This window comes from Linepithema humile, chromosome 3, assembly GCF_040581485.1.
Source record: "Linepithema humile isolate Giens D197 chromosome 3, Lhum_UNIL_v1.0, whole genome shotgun sequence".
NCBI classification, from domain to species: Eukaryota; Metazoa; Arthropoda; class Insecta; order Hymenoptera; family Formicidae; genus Linepithema; species Linepithema humile.
Window position 1 is genome coordinate 21,341,851 of NC_090130.1, and position 22,593 is coordinate 21,364,443.

General features: G+C 37.7%; 2 protein-coding genes across 3 annotated transcripts in view; one reads left to right on the top strand and one right to left on the bottom strand.

The window, feature by feature from the left end:
• Positions 1–4,145, top strand: part of LOC105668682 (lachesin-like) — a 123,711-nt gene extending 119,566 nt beyond the window's left edge. The window contains exon 10 of the mRNA XM_012361153.2: positions 667–4,145. Coding sequence (XP_012216576.2) covers positions 667–869 — 203 coding nt within the window. The 3' untranslated portion in view covers positions 870–4,145. The remainder of the gene's footprint in view (positions 1–666) is intronic.
• Positions 4,146–5,275: 1,130 nt separating this feature from the next.
• The window catches only part of LOC105668775 (neurotrimin-like), a 144,902-nt gene continuing 127,584 nt past the window's right edge, over positions 5,276–22,593 (bottom strand). The window contains exons 5-10 of one of the 2 annotated variants that reach the window (XM_012361341.2): positions 21,961–22,089; positions 21,473–21,610; positions 15,795–15,944; positions 14,803–14,841; positions 10,292–10,360; positions 5,276–10,068 (exon numbers count right to left, since the gene is read on the bottom strand). In XM_012361341.2, the coding sequence (XP_012216764.1) occupies positions 9,911–10,068; positions 10,292–10,360; positions 14,803–14,841; positions 15,795–15,944; positions 21,473–21,610; positions 21,961–22,089 (683 nt within the window). In that variant the 3' untranslated portion in view covers positions 5,276–9,910. The remainder of the gene's footprint in view (positions 10,069–10,291; positions 10,361–14,802; positions 14,842–15,794; positions 15,945–21,472; positions 21,611–21,960; positions 22,090–22,593) is intronic. The other variant, XM_067352629.1, reaches the window with a different exon arrangement.

Here is a 22,593-nt window from a genome sequence, read left to right on the forward strand (position 1 = left end):
AAGTTTATTCCGCAAAACTTCCAGCAACGTGCCACGCCGCCGTGGAGTCCCCATCCCTACTCAAACCCCCGCAACCCAGCTTCTTCCTTCTGCTCCGTCCTCCGTCTCGACAAACGCGGAACTCTCGACGGGATTTTGATGAAATCCCGCGCGGTTTATGAACTACCGCGCTCAGCCCAACTATGGCAAGTAATCTGCACCCGCGCCGCGCCGGGACGGTAGCGCCGGTATCCGAACTTGTTTCGATTATCATGTAAACTGGCGAGTATGAGCAAAGTCGTAGCGATTCAGGAAGCAGTGAGCTGAATGCGATCTCCGGAACGGATGGACAATGAAAACGTTACCGAAATAAAAACGCAGATAAAATAACGACGCCAGAGTACTAAGACCAGAGTACGTTGGCGTTCTGCACAAGCAATGCTTCCAGACTGAATAAATAATACGCGGCGGAAAGATTGAAACGTCGCAACGCATCTTATATTATCCAAAATAGGAAATTATGAAATAATTTCCGAGTTTTTGTCCTTGTCTTCCGCATTGAATATTTCCTGGGTAATGTCGATGTTACAACACGAACTAGAGATTTGTTAGAGATTTGTTTGCGCCGTAAAAATGTCGCAAAATTCACCGTCGACACTGGCGTAAAATATTGTTGACTATTTTCAGAGACGCGCAACAAACCGAGCCAGGAGGAGAATGAGGGAGAAAATGTCATCGACACGCACAGCCATAAAAGTGCCGAAGATGATGTCAAACAGCGAAGGATGGACAACACAGCGCAGTCCATGTCATCTAAAAGCAGCACGTGGCATTGCGTGACGCGAGTCAGCGCGGTGATTTGCATAATAGTGCTCTCCGCTCTGTCGTAGTCGTCGCGACATGGGGATGATTGATTGAAGTCCTTCCAGCTTCAGGATAAAATATTTCCTCATCCGTGCAAGGGATCAATTAATCGACGAGTTAAGGGTGACTAATACAGATTTATTGGAGGGTCCGCAGAGCTATATTGACAGGCATACGTCGAATGGGGAGGATGATTATCATAGTGAGACTATGAACTTATCTCGTCTTTGTTAGATAAATCAAATTTTACAAGAAACTCACTTATACACGGTTGTAATAAGTTGCGTCGCACACGTTCGGCATTCAGCTTTTTATATTGTTATACCGGAATGCACTTAGATACTTTTGGAAAAAAGCAAATGATATTGCCAACGCGAAGGCTCTTATTCCCTCCCAGCGTGAATGTGCAACCTGAATTATTTTCAGTCTTCATAAATTATCACGAAATCTATCAACGTTGTGATTTAAATCAAGTTCAGTATTATTATCAATAATTTAAATTTATTCGCGGCTTGTGTCAAGTTACTGAGTGACGAGAGATATGTAATTAACGTAATTGGTGTGGAAAAATACGCAATATTTGCAGTATAACATTAACAGACTATTCATTCGTCCGGTTTTTACGTATCGACCGAATGTTTACCTTTAATTTCATCAGAAATCTTTCCGCTGTTTTGAAAGCGATTGATTATCATTCCGTCTTCGACGTGTCAATGAACGTTTCATCGAAAGGTATCTGCAAGTACTTTTTAGGAATGACGACAGCGTGACGACGATTTTTCTTATCTGATTCTGCCTTGATCAAATCCTTTTTCCAATCTTTCTTTCATCGGTAGAAATGCTTTCAAATCGCGCGCATCGTTAGCGAAACGAGATCTCCCAATTTCCTTCAAAGAGGTCGACTGATTTACCGTTTCATGTCCGACCGGCTTACCGGGCTTTGATTCCTGTATCCGAATCGTAACGATATTGCAAAGAAAATCAATCAGAGCAATATTTTTTTTACAAAACCTGCATATATATATATATATATATATGTAAAAAAATATATATATATATATATATATCTGTATCTATTTGTTATTTAATTTGCTTATATACATCAAAGCGTTCACTGCATTTTTATTTTTCAAAATTACCATAATTTGCAATTACGAAAATATTACAATTTGATATTAAATGGAGGCAAAAATTTCTCGTGGGATTAAATATTGCGTTAAATACACTCATAGTCGTTTTATCATTTATTCATACGTTTTCCGAACGTGAGATAAAAAATTCATGGTCTACTCGATTAATAAATTAACAATTTATCGTGATTTGTGCAAAGATTTGTATCAAAATAAAATATTTTACTTTGAAATATTAAAAAATTATACAATATATTTCTACATATATTTATTTTGCAGAAAGCATATTCATTAAAGCATAAAAACGCATTCAAACATTACTTTTATATTACAGTTGCGTGGTAACATTTCAATTAATTTCATGTGCAAAAAAATTAATCCTGTGTGTTTTTATACTATGTGTGTATTAATATTTTGTCATAATGCAATAACAAATTCAAAGACACAAACAATGTTCAACATTAAGATACGCGTGTCGTCAGTTGACCATCATCGATCATGTCATCCGTTCTATCCGGGCAGAAATATAATTGTCAGGATAGAGAGTTGTTCGCTCTACTCTAACTTAAGTGTATAAATTAGTACGTAAGCATAGAAATTAATGTGATGTGTGCGAAACCTGAAGCGTGGATCGAAAACGATGCATGAGATGCAACGAAGCAAGCGGAACTTGTAAATTTCCAGAATTAATCACTTGCATATATTTGTAAATAACGTTACGATCGCGTATGGACCTTTCCATGATATTGTCGCCGTACTAATTGTATCGATACAAATGGTTTTGTATATATTAAGTCTCGTCGAGCGCGCGTAGAAATAAGAATGTGAGTAGCTGTCGACGTTTTTATATATGGATGTTTCCGCAAAACGAAATTATTGTATCCCCGAGATGTATCAGGACAATGAATTCCAAATAAGAGAGATATCTAATTATATTTTTACGCTGTTTTATGAATTTTCAAAAAGTGCAATCTTAAGTTTTCATACTTGAACAACACAACGTTCCTGCATGCAGTGATTCAGTGCGATCGCTAAGTTGAGGACAGATCAGTGCTTATACAATAATTTACTCGTAAAAGAAGATTTATATTAATAATTAGATTAGTATTTTCTATTTCAATGGCGAAAAAATATTCGCAATATTTTTGCGATGTATTATTTATGTCTTATAATTGTACTGTTAATGTAATTACTGTGTTTGATGATATCGATTCTCCGAAACTCGCGGTTCAGAGAGCGGAGCGTTTGCACATGCGTTCGTACGTCGCGCATGGCAAATTCTGCGTGCGCGAGAAACAGCGCACTGTTTTAAACAGTCTAAATGGTCGTGATTTGTATTTTCATTGACGTGAGACGTCCGCTCAATGATACAATCGAATTTTGCAAATTAATTTAAGCGTTACACACGCACCACGCCAGGTAAAAGATCCCTTGATATGAACAACATATATGTATGTCACAACTCAGGAGCTTCCTGAAATTCCGATGTAAATATTAATTAAATATTAAGACTACATTATACAATTACGTATTGTAAAGTGAATGGAATCCCTGTAAATAATTGCAGCCAGCTTTGTATAATGTTATGAGGTGGTACACGATCCAATAATCTGCGAAAAAGCACATAACTCTATATTTTTTACACAAAATATGATCAAATACACACGTGTATATATTTCTTATAAATAACGTTCGTTTATCTCAAATTTCTTCTGATCTCTTTATACATTAAAGTCTGAAATCATACATAATATTTTAAAATTTAAAATGCGAAAGTAAGAGCATCTAGAAAAATGACGTGTAAGTCTAAAGTTACACGTATCATTTTAAACATATGCTTCGTCAAGATAGTAGTCAGCAAAATAAACTGCTGATATAATTAAATCCACATAAATATCGTGTACCACGTGAATTCACATTTCTGTTAGCTGTAATTACTGTAGCGACTGTCGATGAGGAGAAAAATCGATTTCAGTGAGCTTATTACCGCTTCATAGACATTAATATTTACAGAATATTCGCAGAATGTTTAAAGAAAATTTCATAGACGAAGAAACGCTGAAAGATATTGTAAAGAGAATTATGTTTCCATTGCCGTTGTAGAAATGAATCATGTTGTAATTGACTGGACGAATGGCAAATGGAATGAATAAATATCGAATGTTTAACCCATTTTATATAAATTCTACTTCATATACGTACTTTTTGTTAATTTATAAAATATTTCAGTAGACATTAATCTCTTCTTACAGAAATGTGATGAAATCAACCTAAAATTATTAATAATAATTATTAATATTTGTGACATAGAAAACGCAGCTGATATGGATTTCCGCTATTTTATGGCAATTTTATATACCTACTTAGAATCTGACAGAATCAACTTTGATAAGAGGGGTAAAAAATACGTGTCAGATCAGAGCTCACCTGTCAGATGTTACGATTTCATTCGATTTACATACAGGACAGTTGTTAAAAATTCGAAATTAGCACTAAATTGATAATCAATATAAAATAACTAAATCTGACTCAACTTACTGCAGGTCTTTCCCATCCGAAGATAAATTCGTACGAAAACAACTGCTGAGCTTTTTATGCAGAACAGTTAAAGTGAATGCTGTAATTTTAACTACAGGAATTTATATTCAATATAGTGGCTTCTCTTGCGTTCCTTTTTCACTATAAATAATAAAGTATAAAAGTATCAATGATTAATAGTAATCAAATTATTTTCTTTAACATACACGATGGAATTTCACAGAATGCGAAATAATATCAGACATAAAAATGATATAGTGTTGGACCGTCAGTACTTATTCGAAGATGCTCGCTCGATGTTCAATTCCGTTCACATCAGATAATGCGAGGTGTCCTATAGATGTGCGCCACACCGTGAACTGATTCTCTGATGTATGCGCACAAACACCGTCCGTGTATTGTATCTCTCCTCGAGATAGATGAAATATGAGACGGGTCTTTATGTATCTATTGAAAGCCGCATGCGAGTGCTCCATTCTTCTGTGCCCGTAATATATCCTGGCGATGTGCGCGTCAGATCAGAGCTCACCTGGCATGTTACGGTTTCATTCGATTTACATTCAGGACAGTTGTCAAAAGTGGAAGCGCACCAATTGTACTCACGGGAGCGCAAAAGCCTTATCTCGCTCCCGATCCCTGCATTATTCTAAGCAAGAAAGCGCTGCGATAAGGCCGCATGATGAAAACGGAGAAATTATTTCGCTTTAATACCTAAAAGGAATCACTGTAAAACATGAGTACAAGATATTGAGCACAGTCCAAAGTAAAAGTATTATTGTCGATAATTTACTTTTTTTCTTGCGAAATAGAGTCGTATACAAGCAATCTTACCAATAGCAACTTAATTATGAAGAAAGTATAGATGTTGCGCGCACAATTTGAAGATACGCATCGGTCAAGCTTTTTTTCCGGGAACTTTGAAATACATACAGTAAAAAATATGTAATAAATTTGTATTTCACGTATATATGTATATATATATATATATGTATATATACGGACACTTCCCCGGCGGCGATAGTGCTCACAAGACTAGATCGTGTGCGAGAAGCACGGGCAGTGGCGCAACCAGATCGGCTCCAACGTCGCAGCATAATTGCGATACAGCTATGCAATTAAACATCGTCATTAATCTATACTTATTTATTGATTGACAACTAGTTACTGATCTATACTAGCGTACTTATCGCGGAGACATTCATAATTTACAAGGACGCGCCTGAAGCTTTTGCTCGGAGATTAAAAAAAAGGATGTGTACCTCTTATCATTAACGTTGATTTGATACAGTTTTTCTTACTCGCGAGATTCACCCTCGTAGTAAAACGTTACGAAATATCGGATACGATATCGGACGCCTAAAGAACTCCCGCACTTATTACATATGCAGAGACATATACAGTTACGCCACCAATCAGCACAGATAATGCTTTCTACCTGTACACTACGACATTTCAACTTTTTTTTTTGTTTTTGTTTATATGACTATCGTATTCGCCACAGTGCGCCATATACGCTACTGACGTTTTTATTAGCTACGATTTGTATTATTCGCATTTATTACAAATTCCGTACTTACTCTCCGCGGCCCGTTACACGCGTTACAATACGTCTGATGTGTGGTTAGTATGTTATCTACAATGCCGATGATACAAAAGTAGGTTGCTCTGAGAGTATCTTCGATATATTGTTTAATTGTCGCAGTCGCTAAATAATTCGTGATCGTGAGCACCGTGTAGGTGTGATGTGGAGTCTCGATGATAAATGCTAATCGATGTACAATATATGATATAATGATCCAGTCGAGGCGTTAAATGTCATCTTTAATTACAATGCGTCGTGATTCAATCTGGTTAATATCGGTGATACTAAAATTAAATTTAATCGATAAAGGTCATTGTATTATTTTTCTTATAGTATTGATATTTCTGTATACTAAAATGATTGACATTTTAGAATGTCTAGATATTAGAGCATGAAAATGGCATCTTTTGCAAAACAAATACTTGATTGACGCTTCCAGATAATGCATCTTGTATCAAAATAATTTTTACATCTGCTTTTCAGAATACAAATAATTGATATGTTTGTTGTGATAATTTGTAAAGTTATTTTTCACGGTTTAATTGTCGCACGCACATAAAAAAAAATTGTATTCTTTTCGACAGTATTTTGTCAAACTATATTCGTCATAATTATTTGATTGTATCATCCAGGAGGTCAAATGTTAGCAATATATTAACAATTTAATCAAATTTGACTAAATTTGTTGTCAATTGCCATCATTGCTAATATTTTGCATACTGACTGATGCAATTAACGAATATCGGATATTGTTAATATCTACATTATTTTCCAATATTCAGCTTAAACTGTTTAAACTCAAGACTGTCATCTTATAAGTTAATAGAAAAGAACCGAGTTTACAGAAGAGAATATTAATAAAAGCAGAAATCGATGCAAGAAGTAGATCAATTTCCGGATAAAATAATGAAACGGAAACCGTTAACTTAGTTATATTTACGAAGAAAATTGATCAATCAATTTATTTTCAAGATAAACTACAACTCTTATGATATGTTTATGCAGATTGTTTAACGTTTCTCGAATATCTCTTTTTTCGTTTTCCAATGCTCGATACTATCTCTAACAACAAGAACTCGTTTCTGTGTTTTGCTTTACTTATTACACAGATTGCTTTGACCCGTTTCGAAACTCAACCTCTTTCATACCTGATATTCAATAATAAGCTTTGCATTTGCATACGTTTACATGCATATACAAATCAGTGAACGAAAACACAAAGCGCCCATCGTGCAAACCGCGCATCGTGGTATTGTACTATAATTCAGACTGTACAGGGTGTCCCAGTTTATAGAATGCGTTTATAGAGTGTTACCCAAAGCTCTGACAGCTTAAGTGAAGTTATGCAAATATTTGCATTGATTACGATGCATTGCACAACATCAGTAATTAATGATGCGGAAATTGCAGTTAATTGTTGATTGCGACATGAATAGAATACACCGATATACCGTATATCTTAGTAAATAATTCACACTGTCAAATACATTAAATTTTCCGCATTTGTTATGAGTTCGTCAAATATTATCAAGAGATCGGTTTAGTCTATTTTATGGATAATTCGTTACACTATATATTGCTGTGGCAGTGGCAATATAAGTGGTCTCCAGCGGCATCAGCCTAATTCTAATATGTACAATATGTAGAGCATGATAAAGCGAAATCTATTCACACGCAATACATCGACCACTGCTCGAAAATTATTTAAAGACGCCAAGAGTCTCTTCAGTCTTGACTTAATACTACTATATATAGCGTATATATAACCTATATTTATTATACATACTATATACAGAGCTATGAAGAATATTTTCTGATTCCTAATTTTGAAAAATAGGACTGCCAAAATATTAATTACATTTATATATTTAAACACACGAATAAAAATTACAACAAGCAATTCTGATTCAAATTTAAATTCTTTAAATAAAAGTTTGAATAAAATATTTATTTTTACAATAATGATTGAATTCGAGCAGGAAATAGAAATAAATTTTCGTTTATACGAAAATAGAATAAATTGTTAATTTAGACGAGAAGAATGGCAGAAGTCCAAGGAACGGCGATAGCATCGTTACATATACTGCCTATATATAGTACATATATCATAATTATGCTAATACTATACATAGTACATTACAGTATCGTACTATACAGAGAGTTATTATGAAATAAGTTCCAGCTAACGCAAATATGTGTATTTTTCCTCGGTACAAATTCTAATGACCAATCCAGGATGTACGCCGAGGTTTTGGTGCGAATCTTCAAGCGATGATTATTAATGTAATACGTCTCGAATATTTTATGAGATTAACGCTAGCTAATCTATACACACGGTAATCGTCTTAAGTTAGAAGTCAGGAGTTACGGAGAGCCATGTAAAACGACGCCGACCGATATCACCGCGTCGCTGCAGCTTTAAAGAATTAATAACTTGTAGAGAAAACATTTAATAAGACGAGAAATAAATCACACAGTTTTCTAGTACCAATTCATATTGCAATATAAACGTGGCAATACCGAAATGAGTCAAGAAAGATTTACGTAGCGTCTCGTCTGAAAAAAAAATAAATAAATTCTTTCGCTTAAAATTATATAATAAAAAAAGTAATTTTTGCGATATTAAGAAATATTAAAATTCTTCATCATGAAAAAATCAGTCGAAACTTAATGAATTTATTTAATTGCTAAAATCTGATTTAATAATAATAAAAAAACCTTTTTATCGTGTTCGATGATTTTTCTCTGTTTATGGTAAAATAAATGATACATTCTTTAAAATATTTCTCTAAATACACGAAAGAAGTAAACAAAAATTTAGCTTATCTGTTGAGCAGTCCTTCTGGTTGAATTGGACATCTTTGCTCCAAGCCTAGAGTCTCTCTAATAAGCGTCTAGACAGTAACTGCCTTCCCCTGCAATTGGCGCAGCTGCACTGTCGCATAGTTGCATCGTTCGGACATCGCTTCGTAATAGTCGTCAGACGTTCGGGATACACCGCTCCGGATGGCCAATTAAAAATGACGTGAAACAGTGCAGACTATCTGTCTTTCACTGCTTCGTAGAAGTTTATTTCTGTTCAATAAAACTTGTTATTGCTCGTTACTTCGGAGTCAATCATTATCGAGCTTTGCAGAATGGAATGCGCACTTGCAATTAATAAACAATACTTATCACACGCTTATTATTTCATGAAGAGTTTATTATGGATTTATGCAAAGTTATCTTAGTTACATAGAATATTGCCTAGAATAGAAAGAAATAAAATTATTAATAATAAGCAGAAAGGATAAACTCTTCTTCAAAATAAGAATTAAATTAGACAAGGGATAATTAATTATTAAGGAAGAATGATTAACTTAACTTGCATCTTCTCTCAAAGACCAACCGATATTTTATCGCGACTGTTATAACGTTCGAAATTTATGTGAGTGTTTCAGTTATCCTCGCGGCACTGCTAACGCAACCCTAAAATAAATCAGGGTGAGCGTTCCCCAACGTTGTAACGTGATTCCGGCCACATAGGGTAGATTTGCGCGCCTAACTCCGAATCCGAGACTGTCCGCAATGACTGTCCCTTAAGTCGTAATCCTCCCGTAGCGAACTCCGACGACGCTCTAGTCGGAGCCGTCACTAATGCTACTTATAGTATTATTATCTTATCATTTAAGTTTAAAGTGGTCAACGCAGTCCTCGACGATAATCATCCTCGACTGAAGTCCCTGAGCGATGGATTTACAAGTGGATGTACAAAGTCACGATGGTTCGATGATCGAAATACGCGTGTGATAGTGTGCAGGGCCGTCGTGGGTAGATCTCAGGCTGGATGCAATGTTCGCATCAGCGGATGATGATGGAGGCACAGGCACAAAGCGACGAGAGCCACCAAAAGCAACGAGCTGTTGTTGCTGGTCGCGCTGGACTCGTCGTAGTCCGTCACGTCGCCGCCATTCTTTTTACCTCGTAGTTTTAGATCTACACATTTTGAGATGTACAATTATAATATGACAGTATTATCAAGAGAAAAGTTAAAAAAAATCTTATATTAAAAAAAATAAATAAATACTTATTTTTGATGAGGACTTTTCAAGTCCTTTACATTCCTTGAAGACATTTGTAATATTATAAAAAATAAAAAAAAAAAAAAAATCGATGTGCAATTATCGTTGCTAAAATTAAATTCTAATCTTCAATGTACCTCGTCCTTCCTGTAGCATATCTTGATTTCCCTCCAGGATATTGTTCCCTGAATTATACTTTAGTTTACCTGCAAACAGAGTGAGATATTGAACGATATCGTTCCTTCAAGCAAAGTTTATGTTTTGATATTGTTAATATCGCCCAAGTAAATATTTACCAATACTTTTATTCATGAGCAATAATTATGTATATTCGTCTATTTTTATTCGGCACAATTTTGTAACAACATTTAGCTGGGTTAGAAAAATTTCGAAAAATGGTTAAGCAAATTTATACCAATTAGAAATATTTGTTCAATAACTTACTTTGTTATGTAAACGTGGACAAATCAGTGTCAGCTTCTCGTGAATTAGCGAATGAAAAATTATTTAATTGAATCCTATTATTTTGACTGTCTTCTTGTTCCGTTTTCTTTGATTAATTGGTGTTCCGTTGAATGTCTTTAAAGCAATTTGTTTCGCGTTGTGGTATTCGGTTTCAGGTGGTACGTCACGAAACTACTAATGACGATGGTTGTTAAATCAATTGCCAGAGAAGTAGCGATGACAGTAGACACGAAGAGAGGAACAATTTATGAGAGACGAGTTTGTGTCACAGAATAAATAAATTTCTCGTTTTAATAAATACAAATTATACTCGCTTATATATGTGTGTGTTTAATAAAAATTTAGTTACGTTGTGTTGTTTCATTTAAATTTTTATAAAATCTGGACGACAGTCAGATTGCACATTTTTGGAATTCATTGATTGTAATTTTATGCAATTTAAAAAATGCTATTTCGTATAAGCAGAAATTATGCTGCAGTATATTTTTCTCTATCGCAAAAAATGCAATAAATTTTTGTGTAAACTAGCGGCAGGTTTACTGATAAATAAGGATAAAAAGTGAGGGTGGAGCAAGGAATAGGTATTCTGTCGCTATTGGAAAAGCGATCTAGCGTTTTGCTCAGGGCGCGAGCGCGGAGTTCGTTTGTCTCCGTGAAAAATGCGGCTTGAACCGCGTGTTTTCTCAAGTAATGAGGAAAACGAAGGAGAGCAGGACTGCCGTTCGTACTCCGCAGGACAAACCCGGCGCAGATTGTGGAAGGACCTGAGGTATGACCAACGTGTTTGCCTTCACGTTGTTAAGTTTCCGCGTGAAATTTCGTGAAAACGCTGCTTCGTTACTTTCGCATGCACCAGAGAATACCCGTGCTCTATCTCGCAGCTCTAATATTTCTGCGAGAGGGATAAATAACGATCGCTCTGACAAAAAAACTCCCCCTAATCCTATTAAAAATTAATGATCGCATGCACTAAATTCGCTCTTAGCAGACACTCATTAATAATTGCTCTTCAATTCTCCATTAATTTTCAAGAGATCATATTCTTTCGCTTAATTTTGCAGCTCATATTTAGACGTGTACAATATTTAACCCTCGAAACGCATGTGCGCGGCGAGGTGGAAAGAGTTCAATAAAATTGACCCAGGACACCGGAACCGGTCTCTATAAATCTTCCATCGCGCAATGCAACGTCGCCTCCCAATCTGTTGGCATCAAAATATTTTGCATATATCGATTTCCGGGCGCCGGGCGAACGGGAAGTTGCACCGAAGACGGGTCAATAATAAATCCCGGATTTTTCATTATGATGGCACGGAAGATACTTGGTGAAATATGAAAGTAAGCTGCTTTTGCGAGCATTCCGCATTGACATCACTTTTGTGCGGTGATTATTCATTGTCGCTAGCAAGTCGCTAGTAAAACGCGCGACCCCCACACCGTTAATTATACAATTTTATAATCGTTCGTCCGGAAGTATTCAACAGGCGCGAATGAACTGGAATTATGTCTGGAAAAGTCGCGCAAAGATAACGCCACGATAAGCTGATTTCCGAAGGAGCGTATACGGCTATACGTTTTAAATGAATTCGTATTTATATTGCATTTATATCCCGCTATCTTGCACTACGCAGTGCGCAGCGCGCAGCGATTGCATAAAGACTCGCGATGAGAGCGTGTTCGCGGCCGTCTGTGTAGCCGTAAAAACATCGATTAGCCATAAAACGAAGACGGGGCGAGATGTTTAAAGTTTTCCCGTTGCGAAATGAACCATTAAAACGGCGAGTGAAGACTCCGGGCGAGCGTCTCGAGGCTATATCACGACCGTCGAGAGTGTCTTAAAGCACGTACTTCAAAGGGTGGATTTTATATCGGCGTTTTTCATCCTGATATAGTACGTATACACAGCGGTTATATTACATTATAACGGAATATATACATCGTACGGTCAAGAAGCGCGGCAATGTCTCAACGCCAAGTACATATGAAACGTGTGACTGACACATTCAGCCGTTGTTTATCGCCGAGCATTACTCACTATCCTTTGTTGAAAGATTGCTTCATTTTTTAAAGCCAAAATATTTAATACAAGGTGACCAGTAAGCCCCACGATGTATGAAATATGATCGCAAACATTAGCGATTTCCGGAAATTTGAATGGAAAATGTGCAACAATACCGCAGCTCATTGTACCTTTCGCAATATTTCTCAATAAATATGGTCTGCGGCAAAAAGAGAAAGAACTAATGCGGATAACGCAAAATACTTTACGTGCGCTTAGTTAATACTCATGCGGAGCATAACAAAATACAGCGGAGCGCGGCGCACTGACATGTAATTTACCATCTCCTTTGAAGAAGCCGATGTATTGTTCCACAAAGCTCTTCCCGTATTATTATCTCTTTGAATACATCAACGTACTTGAAATACCGCGCCGAGAGAAGAGAGCCGTTCGCGAATTGGTACTTTAAACGTCCGCCATGCATTTTGTCCCCTCAATCCCTTCATTTGCATGCTAAAGACAAATCTAATAATACCACGCCCGGGAAGAAATCACGGTGATGAAATCAAATACCTCACCGTGAACTTTACATGTGCGATCTACAGTTATCACATTAGAGCGCGCGCCGTTCTGTCCATTAAAATTCATTACCCGATTTTTATCTTCAGGTATAACGGCGTAATTGTTGTAACCGCAGCGCGTCTTTTTCAATTTTTCGGAAGCAAATTGAACGTTCTTCTATCAAAGAGCTTCTATCTCGCCGAGAGAAACGTGCGCCGGGTTATTTACGGGAAAAGTGTATTACGCACAGCCGTAAGACGTTAACGCTTACGCGCAAGAGAAAACCGGAGGAAAAGAAAGAGAGAGATGAGTCCCTTTGCAAGAAACTTCAGCTTTGCCCTTTTCTCTCCGCAATGAAAGGCAGGGCAGGCTGGCGCGGTAGGTGCAAGAGCCGAAAATGGTATTCATCCGGGTCTCTTTAAAAAGTCGTTTCTCTAAACGTCTATCTGTGCTATCGCACCGCGCGCGCGGACGCAGCTCCCTTCTCCCTTCCCCTACGCGGTGCATTCTGCAACGAGCCTGCACCAAGCCGTTGCACCGACTTTTGTGCGCGCTTCTCTCGCGGGCGGCGGCCCGTCGAGCAAACGAGGTGGTCGGTCGGTCCGCGAAACCCAGACACGACAGCTCCTATTCATTCGCGATTTCACGCTGAAATAGTGCCGACTCCCCCCCCCCCCCTTCTAGAGCCTTCGTGCTCGACGATGGAGGAGCTCGACTTAGTCGGATGGAAAACTTGAAATGCCTTAACAAGCGCGGATGACACAGATACGCTTTTGTTGCATTTCGCAATGGCTCGTGTATTTTCGTTCTTATGATTGTCAATATTGTCAAGTTATAATCTACAAAACTGCGGCGTTTTCGTTTGAAAAAAGTACGTTTGATATTATAAAATTATATCTGCAAATTGTAAGATTCACTTTCTCAATCATTTCTACATTTTCTATATTTTCGTAGCAACGTCACGGAAGATGCAATTCATAAAACATAAAGTTTTAAAGGTTGACAAGGAAATATGACGTTCGTTCATTTTGTTAAAATAAAGATATACGCGGAAATGTTGAGGGACGTAAAAGATAGAAGATAATGTTGGAGATCTCTACTCACAGCTCGTATGAGTATTGTGCTCGATACAATTATACAATGTTGAAACGCATACTTGTCCTTTAGCTGGAAACAGCGAGTGGTTCGATATGCGGATTCGAACGCATAAACTGGCTACTCGATCTAATTAATCAGCAACCCGTTCGTCCGCCGCAAGTACGCCACGCTTCATCGTTCAAAAAGTGCCTCTCAACACAAAGCGAGCAATAAGGATGAATGATCGATTTATATTTCGTGCAACAATGTTGGAATAAAGCTATTAATTAATTAACGCTTTAGCATCTCTGCCATGCAGTTGCGCCCATCGTTTCGGTAAAATTCACGAACTAATTTCAGAATTAAATCGCGGATTTCTTCACATTCAAGAAGATTATTTTCCATCGTAAAATACACATTGCGCTACGTAGAACATTTTGAAAGTAAAATTTATATCGCCCCGATATCAATTTCTTTGCATCGAATAACTTTCTGTGTCGAAACATTACGTATTTGACTCACCGCTTAAGCAAAAAAGGTACTTACTGTTGTTTTTGGTTTTGGTGCCGTTGGAGTTCAATAATGCTGAAAAAAAAAAAATAACAACGCTCAGTGTTATTCAAACGACACAATATTACGCGTATCGAGGTGACGAAAATACACGGAACGCGTACGGAAAAATGTCTCGAAGTCGAGAAAAGGACGGTTCGAGCCCAGCAACAGCTAAGAAATAACGAGGCGAGCAGTAACGCGGATAGTCTCTTCAAGTCATACTTTAACTCACGGCTTTGTTTATGCATGTTCTAACTCGCAGAGGCTCTAACTCCTTGTTATCTTTCACTTTACGAGTACAAACAATTTCAACGCGCGTAGATACGCCTCGCGCTTCGCTGTTTTCAGGGCAACGGCGATTCACACACGGGGTGGCATCGCCCGCGCACTGTATAGCGCGACGGTTGAGTGTATACAAGAACTTTCCACGAGCGCTGTGATTCTGAATCGGAAGCGTCTCGTTGCGACCGTCGGGATATTTTTGCGACATATTGTTTTATTCATAAGCGCGAACACTTTTAAGAGTATAAGGCCCGACCTGTCGCGCGTCGGATTTCAGTCGGTATTTCATAAAAATTCCAACTATTTTAACACAGCTGCTGCTTAATAAGCTGCTACCGGCGCACGCGAGCAAGCTGCACCGTTACTTCGTTGCATTCGATTATACCGAAATCTCTTGTATATGACAACAAACAATTTTGTTATTACATTTTGCAACAAAAAAAATGTCACAGTTTCGTTAAACCTGACATAAAATTTTTTTAGAAAAATACGCGTTCCAAGAAAACAAGAAAAGAAATGCCGCAATTATACTTACGATAGACTTTGATGCTGCCGTATATCTCTTGTATATGACAACAAACAATTTTGTTACATTTTGCAAAAAAAAAAAAATGTCACAGTTTCGCTAACCTTTAACATGAAATTTTTTTAGAAAAATACGCGTTCCAAGAAAACAAGAAAAGAAATGCCGCAATTATACTCACGATAGACTTTGATGCTGCCGTCAGTGTCGCCCAGCGAATTTCTAGAGACACATTTGTACGAGCCGAAATCAGCCGTACTGACGGAATTTATCGTCAGCTTCATGTGTATCTTGTACGCGTTGTCCTTCAGCACCGGGTCGTACTTCCCACCTGCAACAAATCGCGATTTCGTCGATGATTCATTGCGCAATTTTATTTTTCATTGTTGTTAAAATAAAAGATAAATTTTCCCGAATCATGGCCGCTGAATTACGTCGATTGAATGTGAGCGACGTCTCGGAAAATGATATGTAGACATTATATCCGCGCTTTTTGTTCCAATTTCAGAAAAATCACGCTTAAATCAACTAGACGTCAATACATAAAAAAAAATATCTCACTTTTCCGTCATGTGTTGTCAGTCACGTCTGGTCGGGGTTACCCATCATTCTTTTGACGTGATTTACTCTTTCGGGTACAGCTTGGAAATAGAAGCATGATCGGATCGCGGATATTTTTATCGGAATATGCGCCGGTAATCAAGGGCTTTTAAATGACTGTCTATCCCGCGTGCATTCGCGGTATGTGGGTCAAGCACCGCGGTGACAATACGAAAAAGCTCATAGAAATGATTCGCTACGACACGACTGTCTTCTACGAACAATAAAAGCCATCCGGATTTAATAACGACCGGATGAGAAAATCGGAATTTTGGAACAAATGGGTCTGTTTTTAATTATTTCCTGCTACAAGAGTAATAAGTAATTGGCACGATCCATTCATTTCGCGGCGTCATCTGAATTTTAAAAACCCTTTTCGCTATTGATTCCGAAAGCGCAGATTTTTTCATTTGTCAAAATTTGAAAAATTATCTACAAAGTTTGAACAAGAGTAATATTAATGTCGCTTATCCAAAAACAAATGCGATAAATATAACGAGATAAACTTAAAAATAAATTCTAAGCTTTTTGCTAACGGTATATGTAAAAATTTTTACAAATTTAACTGAATCAATTAAAAGGTATTATTATTGTCGCTAAGAAAAGAAGGTCGATCGATCGAAACGTGTGAGATATTCGATAGAGACGTTCGAGAGTCGAGCGCAAAAGAGAATAGACGAGAGCCGTGAAGGAGAAAGACATTAAGATGTGTGAAACTAAAAATTGCAAGCTTTTCGGAAGACGATCGAAAGTATTGAAAATACGCAACGAAATCCAGTGACTGGAATTTTTTTGTATTAATTGCGATGATCGCGAATAATACACACGCGGCGGTCTCATATCATTTTTTAACATATCTATTTTAACTATCTATTTGAATATAAGTATCTATTTTTAATATCTATATGATAAAACATTTCATTATTAATAAATATAAATCGCTTTCATCATTTTAAACATACATTGTCTCCGTCAATTTATTTATTAATCTAATTAATGATAAAATCTTACATATAAAATTTATGTGCATAAAAATAGACGAAAAATCGCTATTTTTTCTTTCAATATCGAATGACGCGCCGTATACGGCCATTATGTAATATTTTTACAAATATCCGCTCTTATATTACCTAATTACGTGTATTATCACAGCATTATGCAATTCGTCAGTTTATGATCTTTATCGAAACCCGTCAGCTTATTATCCTTATCGAAGCGAATAAACGTATAATAATAGCATAAAATGGCGGATATCGACATTCACGATCGCGGAAAGCGCATTATCCATCTCGAGTCCGTTCTGACGTGAATCCAAAGGACGCTCAGCCCCCGGTATCCCTTTTATTGTTCAGTTTTGCATTCGAGCCCGGCGCTTTTCGCGCGACATCACCCGGAGATATCGTTTGGAATCTTACGAGCCGAGAACCGGAAGCACCGCTGAATGGCATCGATCGAAACAGAAATCACGTTAACTTAAGACCGCTGCGTGTCGAATACCAAAATAGTCGCGACAGGCGGTGCTATCTCCACGACGGACCATCTTCCCACCTGATTGAACTATTGTGACGTTACCTTCGACAGCTACGAGATTTCGTAGCGGCTGTCGAACGGAACGGCCGTTTCCGACCCGAAATGGAATGTCATTTATTACGGCACCGATCAGCGGACGGCAATTCGCCGTTTTGATAAAACGCGGGATCTTAGATGTTTGGATTGATTATGCAGGCTATGTCACGGACAGATTTGTAAAGCATCGAAATCGTTCGACTCTCAATGGCGACAACTCCAAATTGTAGCTTCGGATTCAGGGTTGACTTCCGTCATCCTGGACGCGCAACGTAGAATGAGCGCACCGCGCGGCTCATTGGAAGTATTAAAAAGCAGAAAATATTGTAAAAATGTTTTTACCGAGAAAATATCACTTTTGAAAAAATTGACGTAAATATTCGTGTAAATGTTTTAGTATTTGCTGTTGACTATTAGATATATTTGACCCAAGCATTGAACTGTTTATATTAAACATTGTACCGCTGAATAAAATAAATTCCTGAATTACGCTGCAAATTTATTCCGCGATTTAATATAAACTATCTGACCTATAATTTTGTCATATATAAAAGACGGTTTAACATCTGGCGAATAGAGAAAGTAAGGCGAAGTAACGTTCTTTAACATCGTTCGAGCTAACCCGCTTTTCTAGTCTTTAGGAACTCCACTAAACTTCAACAATAATGTTCTGCACTTAAAAAAACAATGACACAAAACTTTCTTTCATGCCGTTTCACAAGTTGAAAAGGAAAGGTTATTGCGATGACAACTGCTTTTGTAAAAATGGTTTCCCTTGATGTTAGAATTTGGCTGTCAGTGTCGGCGTTTGTTCCGGGCGAGAAATTCTGTTCCTATTGTACTCGGCGGAGGCGATTTGAAGGCGATCCGATTTATATAGAACAAAACTTGAATTATACAGAGTGAGTTGTCACAAAATGACAGGTAGGTTATTGGCACTATGTGTGAATATAGCAGTAGTATGAATAATCAACCGTCTTATAAAAAGCTGTACCGGTTTTCACGAGACAGAAAATAATACTCGCTCCCTCTACATTTTTTAATTCACTATCGTACAATGTAGCAAAAATATAATCCAGATAGAAATTTGACTATATTTTGTTTTGTACTGTGATCTACGCAAATCGATTTTTTTTTTTCTACAGAGTACACGAGTCATAATTTGATTATATCGAAAAAGTATGTCACACAAAGCTAAATGATTCACTTTTTTTCTCGATTGACCAATCGCAACGGTTCTTCCCCTGAAATAGTACGGAATTTCTAGGTTTGACGTCGCCTCGAAGAACTATTTCCGATCTAAACGACGAGTTCGACGCTATCTGCTACAGCATCGATCACGGCACGTCTTGTTAGAACGCGTGAAATCGCTTCCAATCATTTTTCCAGTCACGCTATTCCTACATGCATTTTCTGTTCGCCCCCCTCCGCGCGCGTAATCGTCGGGGCGAATATATTACTACATTGTCTACGACGTCTCGTCGCATGTAATCTCGTAGAAATAACTTAACAATCCGATGAGACAGAAACAAACGTCAGCCCGTATTAGCTTTGATCACGTTCAGCCAATAGTCGAGTGCAAAAAAAAAAGTGAAATGCGGGATGAGCAATCTCGCGGATTCTGACATCAGGCGGTCAAAAGCGAGCGAAATGAAATTTTTACAATCACGTCCGTTCTGCCCGTTCTGTTTATTTGAATGCTTTCAATTAGACGCAAATGGAAATTGGCCGAAGAAATGAAAGAAACACAGCATGCACGAGCGTGCAATTCGAATGGAACGTTTTCACCGCCCCGGGGCTAGCTCCGGCGTCCATGCCGAAGTGCACTACACTGTAACGAATATGTAACCATAAAAAAAAAAAGACAAACGAAGCCGCCATGCCGTTTGATTCTCTCAAAAAATGAATTGACAGCGACCTTCCACGATGGTTTAATTACTTTTCGTAGTTCCCAGAACCCCGGCTGTTTTTATGCGTCGCTTCCATCGCGGTTGTAGATCAATGCAAACGTTCAACTAAATCTTGACAACATTTATTAATCGAAGACTCGCGCGCGCGATTTGCGATAAATCTTCGTGTGACATCATTCATTTGACAAACGAGTGAATTTGGCGTACGAGCGTGTACGCGCGATGGCGTTTACGTAATTAAAACTTTTGTCCTGTTGCGCTTTACTGCTCTTAATCCCATTACCATCGATTAGCGTGCGTTCAACGTCGCAAAGAAAAAAAGAAATAAAGATATCTTTGAATTCCTTTATGAATGAAATCTTTTAATGCCATTTAGCCTATGAATCCGATCTGGACGTTAATTCCCTAAATGAGTTTCCACTGGAAACAGAGGCGCTTTTAATTTACACGCGGTCAGACCTTGTATATCTTCGAAATAAATGCAAGAGAAGGCAATATGGCGATTACAAGAGGCAATCTAGTTTTTAATACCGTTAGATTTATTTATTTAAGCAGTACCAGCCGTACACGCGCCAACATCTCGCGCAGCTCTTCTTTCGGGTCGTTTATTCGACCGGAATTAGCCTCTGAATAATGCATGCGAATCCCGGTAGTACGTTAAAGGTATAACACAATTTTATCTGGCATTTATGAGGAAGGCTAAGGACGCGACGAGTATGTGTGCGAGCGCCAAACACGACCGGTATCGCCCTTTTCTACGTCGAGCGTTATTACATCGCCGTTGTGGTTAGCATTTGCATCTGTATCGAACGCAATAATGTTGCGCACAATGCGAGTTTTGACTCCCCCGCCGATCGTGTTAACGCGTAATCCCACGTCCGAAGATTTCTGTCAACCGTTTCAGTGACATTCAAAAGCCGAAGGCGTGTTTCATTATCTACAGTATGATAGCGTAATATGTTATCCGGAACATCACACGTAATTTTCCCCACGTATATTCAGTGCGCAGCACTGAAGAACTAAAAGAAAAAAAAAAAAAAAAAAGAGTACGCGAGAAATGCGTCGTAATAACCGCGGGGTAATTCATCGCGCCGTAACCATCAATCATCGGGCGTGTAATGAATGCGCAGTAATTACTGTATTTTTCGTAATGCGGTTAATTTTCGGTCGTAAAAGTGCGGCATAACCCGCGCAGCTTTCCTCCCCCCACCCCCCACCCCGACGCAGTTAAATACACTCGACACGGGGGCCACGAGTGTGCGTACATCGTGATACGCACAAAAGATACGAATCCAAAAGGAATGGCGGATCGATGCAAAGTAGTAAAGCCGCCTTTTATAGACCGGCGCATAAAGCAGAGCGAAACGCTTATACTCGCGCTTCGCCGGTGTGCGTGTTTATGCGTTCGGTATGAAGCTTTCATTATTCAGAGGGTTCGTTACAACCAGTTATTTTCCTTCCTCGCAAATGCACACTATGTGGAGGAATACGCGTCGGGGGTGTAATTATCTCTCTCTCTCTCGTGGGGTTACGTGAATCATCAAAAAGTGCGATAGGTGCGTGCCGCGAGCGATGCATATTACAAAACAGTAAAGTCATCCTACTTTCTGCCGGGTCATGACTCTTTCATGAGCCACTGTCATGAACGACCGCGAACTCTCACCGTGGCAATTGTAACGTCGTCTTGTAAAATGTGTAGCTTCCCTTTAATTAATCCGCAATCGAAACTGGTTGGTGCGCCGAGACGAGTTATTATTTACGACTTTATCAAATAAGTACTCACCTTGCGGCACAATCTTGTCCTGATCTCTGGTCCAATAATTTATAGACTTTGGAAACGCCTCTGAGTGGCATTCGAGAGTCAGCTTCTGACCCTCGAGAGCACCTACTAACTGATTTTGAACCCAAATCATCGGTGGAACTGAAACAGTCAATACACAAGTCCGACTCTAAATTCCAAACTACACAATATTCCTTTCAGGGTAAGCAAATGTTCGTTTACTATTTACACGATGTGTAATTTATGTGTAATTTAATAATTTTTTATTACAGTTTTATGAAAATTTGTTTTCATCTTCTTCTCGTATTTTTGATAACCAAATAAATTATTAATATTTAATAGTACTTTACAAACGCGGAAACTAAATATTCATATTTTGTAATAATTCACTTTTTCAAAGAAATAAAATATCTTTTAACATAATTTAGATTAAAACAGATTTTAATTATAATAGTTATAAATAAAATGTATAAAGTGAAAAATATACGTACAATGCACAGTAAGCATTATTCTTTTGCTGACGGAGGGTGGCACGCCATTGGATGCGATGCATAAATAGGAACCCATATGCAGCCGATTCACTTTTGTGATATTGAAGCTCGGCCCTTCTATGGTCATAACTGTAATTAGAAGAGTAATTATGATTAAATATGTAATGAGAATCATATAGAAATATACATGATATACATGATATACAATATATATAAAATTGAAATTTATTATATATTAATATCTTATTATTTAAAATATGAATATGTAATATTTTACGCAATATCGAAAAGATAAAATTAAATAACCTTTTTCATCAAAATACAATATCATTATTATATTTTTACGGAATAATATAAAGATTATCGGAAGATACAACAGATCAGAGAGATGTGTTCATTATTGAATTTATTGGAAGAGATAAATTTCATATGTCAATAAATAAAAAGGGAAATTTCGCTGAGCAAAGGCAATTACAACTGCATGCTGGGAAAGTATCAATAAGTTTGCAACGAGAATTTTTCTCGCAAATATGATCGATGTTATCGGTGATAAATCGAGGTAGATGTAACTTTTACGTTATGACATCGAATGTTTTCGGTGTCAATCGATTTTTACATGAAACATGAAATGTC